The sequence below is a fragment of the Mastomys coucha genome, unplaced genomic scaffold (assembly GCF_008632895.1).
Source record: "Mastomys coucha isolate ucsf_1 unplaced genomic scaffold, UCSF_Mcou_1 pScaffold23, whole genome shotgun sequence".
In the NCBI taxonomy this organism is placed as follows: domain Eukaryota; kingdom Metazoa; phylum Chordata; class Mammalia; order Rodentia; family Muridae; genus Mastomys; species Mastomys coucha.
This window is the reverse complement of record NW_022196906.1, coordinates 40160921-40169483: the sequence shown is the minus strand read 5'-3', so window position 1 is coordinate 40169483 and position 8563 is coordinate 40160921. Positions and strand designations below refer to the sequence as shown.

At 44.8% G+C, this 8563-nt stretch overlaps 1 protein-coding gene across 2 annotated transcripts in view; it reads right to left on the bottom strand.

Annotated features, from left to right (window-relative positions):
- Sik3 (SIK family kinase 3) overlaps positions 1-8563 on the bottom strand; it is a 223149-nt gene that overhangs the window by 42517 nt on the left and 172069 nt on the right. For both annotated transcript variants that reach the window (XM_031343507.1, XM_031343506.1), the window contains exons 5-6: positions 6200-6324; positions 5640-5763 (exon numbers count right to left, since the gene is read on the bottom strand). In XM_031343507.1, coding sequence (XP_031199367.1) covers positions 5640-5763; positions 6200-6324 — 249 coding nt within the window. The remainder of the gene's footprint in view (positions 1-5639; positions 5764-6199; positions 6325-8563) is intronic.

Sequence of the window (8563 nt, the reverse complement as noted above, 5' to 3'; positions counted from 1 at the left end):
TTTTTTTTAATGTGCATGTGTAGGACAGAGAACAATCTTGTCTATCACCTTCAGAAATAATGGCTTACTGGCTGGCCAGAAAGCCTAAGGGTTGCTTCTGCCTCCACTTCACAAGTACTGGATGACAACCATGTGCACCTGATACTTGTAAGTGTTTTCTGAGGACTGAACTCAGGACTCTGTGGTGTGAGGAAAGCACTTCACTGATGGCTATCTCCCTTGCCCTATGCTCTTTCCTTGGAACTTCCCTAACTTCTTGTTAGGTCTACACTACAAGAGTTAGTGGAACGGAGGAATAAAGGAAGTATGTGGAGCGGAGAGAATTGCTCCAGAGAAGATGACATTCAAGGAAGCAGAAGTAATTCAGGAAGTCAGGTTGTAGCTTGGAGTGAGGGGTCTAACAAGGCAGGGCCAGCTCCCAAAGGAGCTATACTGCCACTGCTTTACCACCAAGGTTAGGAGATCACTCATGAAGCTGTAGTCAGTACCTAAGGACCAGAACAAATACACTGCGCGGTGATGCCCATTGGAAAAGTAGCTTTGCCCTTTAAAAATTGCTGGAGGTTGGCTGGGGATAGTGGCTAACTGGGAGAAGCTCCAGGTCTGACCACCAGTGCTGCAGCAGGGCAGCTCTTGGGGTGGGGCTGGTGACATGCCTGTAACTCTAGCACTCGGGAGACTGGCATAGATGATTCTTGAGTTTAAAAATCAGCCTGGGTTATAGAAAGAGACTCTGTCTCAAAACAATATATTTTGATTTTTAAAAACATGTATATGTTTTTTAAGTTATAGTATAAAGTATACTATCATGGTTTTAGTAAAAATTCTTGAAGTTTGGTGCTTTAGACATATTAGGAGTAAACTTTAGGGCAATGGTAAACTACTAAAATATTTTTAAACTACAAAATGATATGATCAGATTTGCATGTTTGTATGTGTGTACATGTGAAGCTTGAATGCATGGTATAGTTGTTATTATTCATGTCTGCAAAGGTTTCTCACACAGTAATATGGAGATGACAAGGATGGAACTCAGCATCCACAGATTTGACTAAGTCTAACATAGGCAAGAGAAGATGATAACAGTATGTTTCATAAAGTGGTTACAAGGACAGCGGACTGACTGCACAGCCTTCACTAACCACTTTGCTCTGGTGGTGCTAAAAGAAGAAACAATCAAGACCTGTTTCTGCCAAGCCACAGGGGACACCAAACAGAGCAAATTTGTGGATAGGGGATAAAGTTCATTCTGGAAAATGTTTCAGTGAATGTGATTTCAAGATGTTGAAGGAATAAATAAAGAAAATATCTAATTAAAAAAAATGTTGAAAGAAAACACTGACTAATAGGTTGTAGTTCAGTGGTAGAGTGCCTGCCTAGCATCCTCAAGGCCCTGGGTTCGAGTCTCAGAACTATAAAACAATGAAAAAATTTTTCTAAAGATGCTAAATAGCAAATAGATGGATATGTGGCCCTAGACCTCAGGAAGGACTGTGGAGACAGTTAATTGGGAGCGGTCCCCAAAAGGGATCGGTGAAGTCATGGTAGTAAATGAGATGGTTCAGAAAGGTCATGTGGACAAGAGAAGATGTAAAGGATTAAGAGAGAATGAGAAATCTGGCAGAAGTGACTAAGAGCACATTCAGGGGACAGAAGGAATGGGTCTCAGAAGCAGTAAGAAACAATAGGGTTTAGAAGACAGTGAAAAATCCTGACAAATAAATGAGCAAATCCAGATTCTTGGAAAACTGAGGCAGGACTTCATAAGCCCAGGAGTTCAGAGGCAGCTTGGAAAACACAGTGAGACTTTGTTGGGGAAAAAAAATGAAGACCTAGTGAGACACCTGGACAAGGATGTGCAGAGTGCAATTGAAAAGATGCTCAGAATCATAGACTTCAGAGCTACAAACTAAAGGAACACAACACACCTGCGAAAGGGGACCACACCCACAGGCTAATCAGGCAAAAGCTGGTGAGGCGGGCAGCAGAAAGAACTCTCATTTACAACAACACAGCCTAGCTCTAGGGAAGGCCGTTTAGCAGTCTACTACAAATCTAAACAAGCTCTTACCATATGGTCTCACAGGCGTGCTCCGTGATGTTTACTCAAGTGAGCTGAAAATGTGTGTCCATACAAAAATCTGCACAAGGCTATCACAGCAACCTTAGATACAAACTGTCAAAACTGGAAAGCAACCATGACACTCATCAGTGGGCAAAAGAATAAACTGTAGTACATCCAGACAAGGGAGTATTCAGCCCTAAAGAGAAATGAGTTAGAAAGACACAACAGACATTATACGCCTGTACATGTTCCTAAGTAGAAGGCCAACACAAAATGCCATGGACCATATCACATTCTAGAAAGTAAAAATGTATGGAGACAATGATCACCAATGGGGAGAGAAAGAGAGGGAGGAATGGGAGAAGAACACAGGATCATCCCAGAGGTGGGGGCTACTCATGATCATGGTGGACAAAGCCTTTATACACTTGTCAGAACTCAGCCGAATCCACAATCCTCACAGTGAACTCTCTTGTAATGACAGGCTTTGAGTAATGGTGTGTGTGTGTGTGTGTGTGTGTGTGTGTGTGTGTGTGTGTGTGTGTGTGTACTGGTAGTAGGGAAGCTGTGGGAAGTGAGGCAGGGGGCATATGAACATCTTCTGTCCCTTTAATTCTGCCTTGAACCTAAAACTGTCCTAATTTTTTTCCCTAGTAGGGAATGGTAAAATACAGTCACATGACAACAGGAAATGCAGCTCCTGCATCTGCAGGACATCTGATGGCCAGGGCTGGAGCCACCCAGTGCACACTTCTCTGTCTCCAACACTGCACAGTCAGGCTAGGAAGAGTCAAGGCTTTCCCCTTTCCTGTGCCTTGTACTTCAGTCCTGTTGTGTGCATGTATCTGCTTCCTGCAGCAGGGGCACCAAAACCTCAGCAGTGAGCTCCATTCCTCTAAATCCAGCATTCAGTTCTCTGCCCTCTACTTCAGCTTCCTGGGGCAGCTTTACTTGTCTTCAAGTGACTCTGGCTTTCCTCCCTAACCATTCTTCTGACCCTCTTCCCCTTCGTCATCCCTAACCATCCTGAGATGTGCAGAGAGAGCAAGCCCATCTGATAGCATTAGTATATATTTTTTTTAGATATTTTCCTTATTTACATGTCATATGATTTCTCCTTTCCCAGTTTCCCCTCCAAAAAAAAGAAAACAACAACAAACCCCTGTTGCCTCCCCCTCCCATTTTTGTTTGTTTTTTGTTTGGTTGGTTTTTTTTGTTTGTTTTTTGAGACAGGGTTTTCTGTATAGCCCTGGCTGTCCTGGAACTCACTCTGTAGACCAGGCTGGCCTTGAATTCAGAAATCTGCCTGCCTCTGCCTCCCAAGTGCTAGGATTGTATATTCTGATGACACTCAAAGGCATCCTAAGCTAGAACTCACTTCTCTTTAACTGCTGACCGGAACCTTCATTTAGACGGCCCATTGGCACCCCAAACTTGACATTTCTGAAAACATCTCTCCAAAATGTTGACGATTCAGTTATCCTTGATTCAGTAGCAAATCCATCCTTCCTGTCGCTCAGGTAAAAACCATGGGGTTACTTGTAACTATTCTTTCTTTACATTAAATCCAATATCAAACATTATTGGAGATAGACTGCCTTGGTTCAAATTCTAGTTCAGTAATCACTAATAAGCTGTTCTACATGGGGACATTACTTACCCTCTCCTAGTTGTGGTATCACCTGCAAAGTGGGGTAACAACCTCATGTAGCTCATAATACTGAAGAGAGCTAATATCTGTAAAATGCCTCCAACAAGCCAACCATGCAGCGTGCAGCAGCGTTCTGTTCCTGAATCACTCTATTTCTCAGTCTGGGAACAGCCACCCACAGCATGCACATGCTCTCTAAGTCTCCTACCAATCAGGCTCCTTCCCTAAAAGCACCTTCACCAAGCTGCACTGCACTGCTGTACAACACTCCATTACACTGAGCTGCACTGCACTGCTGTACAACACTCCATTACACTGAGCTGCACTGCACTGCTGTACAACACTCCATTACACTGAGCTGCACTGCACTGCGCTGTGCTGCTGCACAACACTCTATTACACTGAGCTGCACTGCTCAGCATTCTACTACACAACACTGCACTACACTGTGCTGTGTCTTAGGACACGGCACTGCACAGCACTGCACTGTGTTGCATGATAGTACATGGCACTGCACTACACCACACAGAGCTGCACTACACCACACTGAGCTGCACTACACCACACAGAGCTGCACTACACCACACAGAGCTGCACTACACCACACAGAACTGCACTACATTCTCAACAAGCAGTGTAGCAACTACAGGGATTGCCTGAAAAGCAACTGAAAAAAATCTTTTCAATTTAAAAAAGTTTTTCATAATAAAAATTTAGAAAAAAAACTCCACGGGTCTAACCATATTATTCTCTATTGTTAAGAGCCTCTAATTCTTCCCCTTCCACCAGAGTGAAAGCAAAGAGTCTACATCCTCGACTCCTTTCTGGCACACCCTCAATTGCTCCCTCCCTGGGGCTTTTGGGCTGTGATCCTCCAGCATCCTTCCTTCCCAGTGTCCCTGAAATGTCATGTTTTCCAACTGTACCTCTTTGAATGATCTCCCACCCACCATCCTAAAGGATTTTTCTTCCTTTTTCCTTAGCATTATCATCACCTGACACACAACCTCCTAAGTCATCAGTTCTGAGATGACTCAGTTAAACGGAACCCACACTCCACCTACTTATTCTAAAGGTTTGCATGCTCTCCTTTTTTTTTTTTTTTTTTTTCTTGGTTTTTCGAGACAGGGTTTCTCTGTATAGCCCTGGCTGTCCTGGAACTCACTCTGTAGACCAGGCTGGCCTCGAACTCAGAAATCTGCCTGCCTCTGCCTCCCAAGTGCTGGGATTAAAGGCGTGTGCCACCACCGCCCAGTCCGCATTAGTGGCTCAGACATGAACTCTTATATGCACAGAAACCAACCAACTAAACATACCCCAAACTGAAGCCAAACCCAGAGGTTCTGAGTTAACTGTAACATCTGGGTTTCTGGTATCAGTTTTCAGTGTTAAAATTTCTAAAAAGCTATTATCCTATTGTCCACTTCTTAAAAAATTTCCTAAACAGTTTGAATCTGAAGGTAGACTAGAGAACTAGGAAATGAGAGCGTGTGAAGACAAAGATGAAAGCCTGCTTTGTCCTGGGCATCGATGCCAACATTGGAGCTCCCGCACTCCAGGGGAGGCTGTGGGGAGGACAGGTGACATGCACTGATCCCACTACAGGGACATGATGGCACCAGTGACTCACACAGCAGTTAATCTAATCTGGGTAGTCAGGGGCTGTGCAAAGCCCTCAGCCATCTTAGATTGAGGAACAATAGCTCAGACCAATTGATATGGAGCAGAGCCCAGATCCCTGAGCCAAAGCGCGTGGCTTATTTTGCTCCTAAGGAACCTTGCCTCTTGGAGGAGCTGGGGCAAGGTGCAGCTTAGAAAGCAGCCAAATGGCCACTGACCCAGCATCACTATACTTGTGAAATTACTTCACATGCCTGCCTCTCTATGAACCTAGTCATGGTTTTATGCTGACGCGTCCCTTACCTGTGGACATAAAGAATGGGATTCGGAACTTGCCACTCAGCACACGAGCCCGCAGATTCTGCAGTGTGCTCCCATCAAATGGCAGGGCACCACACACCAGCACATAGAGGACAACTCCAAGACTCTGCAGCCCAAACAGAGAGTATGGAGAGTTAATTGCATTGGAGGAAACAAAAGAGATCATTAGTTATGTGAAGATGATGGAAGCAACTTGCCCTCTCTTTATGATATAATATGGGCCACTGTCAAGGTCAACTGTCTTCAGAGCAGGTAACCTTCTTTGCTTCCAGACATGAATTTAGGGTGAGATCCCAAACATTTCTCAGACCCAGCCTCTTAAGAATGAGCAATCCCCATTGTTGACACAGGCACCATCTGCTTAGGCACCCACAGGGCTCTTCTGCAGGTGCAAAGGGAGTAGCAGAAATCTAAGGCTCATTTGAGCTGGGTGCTGGATGAGACTGGGGCTGCAAGTGCAGGTGAACGTGTTCCGCACTCACTCATGGCAGGACAGCTGTCATCTGCAGAGGGGGTAGGTAGTAAGAAGGGGACATACTCACCCATATGTCCACTTTGGGCCCATCATATTCCTTGCCTTCGAAGAGCTCTGGGGCTGCATAGGGAGGGCTGCCACACCACGTCTTGAGCAGTTGCCCCGGAGTAAAGAGATTGCTGAAGCCAAAGTCTAGAAAGGCAAGCAAACATCACCCAGGTCAGCATCCCAGCAGTGGTTAGTGGAGCGCAGGGCTGTGTCAGCAGGCTGAAATAGCAAACCTAGGAAGTAGGTAGTGAGCCATCTGAGCTCACTGGGACTGGGTCAAGTGCAACACCTGCCTTGCTTGTATGTGCCTGGAAAAGGAAGGGGAGAGGGATAAAGGAAAGGTGAAGAGAGGGGAGACTCATGCTGGAAAACTTTTTAAGTTGATGGACTCTACCACGTACACCCCCAGCCTCCCTGGCTGGCCCTGAATTCTTGGCACTCTCCCTGCCTTTTCCTCTGTACTGGGATACATTCCCTGCAGCAATCTGAAGGTGACATATCTACCTCCCCAGAGCCTCTTTCCCATCTCCAACACTTTTGCCCTCCAGTTGGCAGCTATGTCTCCTTTCTGCCCTCTGCACTTCTCTCTCTAACTAGCCAGATAAGTTTTCCACCGAGGACCTGCAGGTTAAGACTGCCTTTTGTGCTCTGTTACTAAAGACACTGGCTTTGGGGGCTGGAGAGATGGCTCAATGGCTAAGAGCACTGGCTGCTCTTCCAGAGGTCCTGAGTTCAATTCCCAGCAACCACATGGTGGCTCACAAGCATCTGTCATGGGATCTGATGTCCTCTTCTGGTGTGTCTGAAAGCAGCTACAGTGTACTCGTATATATAAAATAAAGAAATAAAATCTTAAAAAAAAAAAAAAAAAGAAACAACACTGGCTTTGTTCCCACGTTGTTTCCATCTGTCAACTTAAAAAAAAATTATGTGTGTGGGGGTGTTAGTGTTGCAGGATATTTGTGTTATTTACTGAAAAATCCTATTTCTAGTTGTAGTGTGGCTCAGTCTTAGCCACATTAATCTGTCTGGATGGAATACTGACATGCCCTTAGTACACACCTTTAATCTCAAACAATGAAGGTAAAGTTTAGTTTGTAGAAGGAAGTGCCATGTTGAAAGTGATGTTTAATTGAATGGCAAAGTGACAAAGTGATGAATCAGAGAAAGATTTGACAGAATAGGATATGCCTAACTCTCAGGAGAAGAGAGAACAAGTCAGGAGAGGGACGGAGGGGCTGGGGAGGAGCCAGATTGAATCAGTCAGCTTGCAGAGGAGTTTAAGCCTGAACAGCTGAGATGAATCAGCCAGCCAGAGCTTAGAAAGAACTAGAAAGGGTGAGCTTATTCAGCAGCAAGTCTCAGAGGCTGAAAACATTCTAGGCCCAGATTAGACTGCACTGAGGATAGAAGCTTTCAGGACTCGGTTAGCAGACAGAGGCAATAAGTCTCCGAAACATTTACATCAGGGGGAAAAAAAAAAAAAACAAACTTTTACATGTGGGTGTAGGCACAAGTCTGTATGGTTGCCCATAAAGGCCAGCAGAGAAAACTGGATTTTTTGGGAGTCACAGCCTTTTTGAGAGCAGTCTCACACAGGTGTAGAGATTTGAACTCTGGTCCTCACAATGAAGCAGCAAGTGTTCTGAATTGCTAAGCCATCTTCCCAGCCCTACTCTTGCCTAGCATCTTACCCTTTTCACCTTCTAAGCTATTTATTCAGAGCTCAGTGACTGCCACACAAAATCAGATCCTGTTATCTCCTTGCTCAAAAAAAAAAAAAAGAGGCAGCTCTCCTCTCTATTTTAGCACTGTCATTAAGCTCCATCACAGCAAGCCGCACCCTACTCAGCTCTTCTGAGTACCCCTGGCTAATCTTCAGTACTAGAGGGTTCACATCCTGTGTTTATATGCCTTTCTTTATATACTTCCTGTCTGTGCCAGGCCTGTTCCTGTCTCTTCCACCTTTCAAATGTCATCCGTTTTCAAGACATAGTCAAATATTACTTCCTGTATGAAGCTTTAACTGATTTCCAGCAGAAAATATCCTATCAGTGGCTTCCTCGGGTTGTCAGAGCCTTTTGTTTGTTCTCTAACATCCCAGTCACCACTCTGCCTTATATTGTTCTTAGCTGTATGATGTGTTCAAGCACTCTACTGACTACTGAGTGGAGGGAAGAGAGGTTTATTTGTTCTTGTCTCTTCACAGAGTCTTTGATATACAATAGAAAGGTTCACAAAAGTGAACCAGTATTACTGTCAGTCCACTCCTGAACACTGACTGGTACCTTCTCACACTGCTATGTCAATGGCCCACCGACCAGAACCTCTATCTCCAATCCCTCTCACCCAAGCTCCTGAAGATAATTTACTAATCACAAGG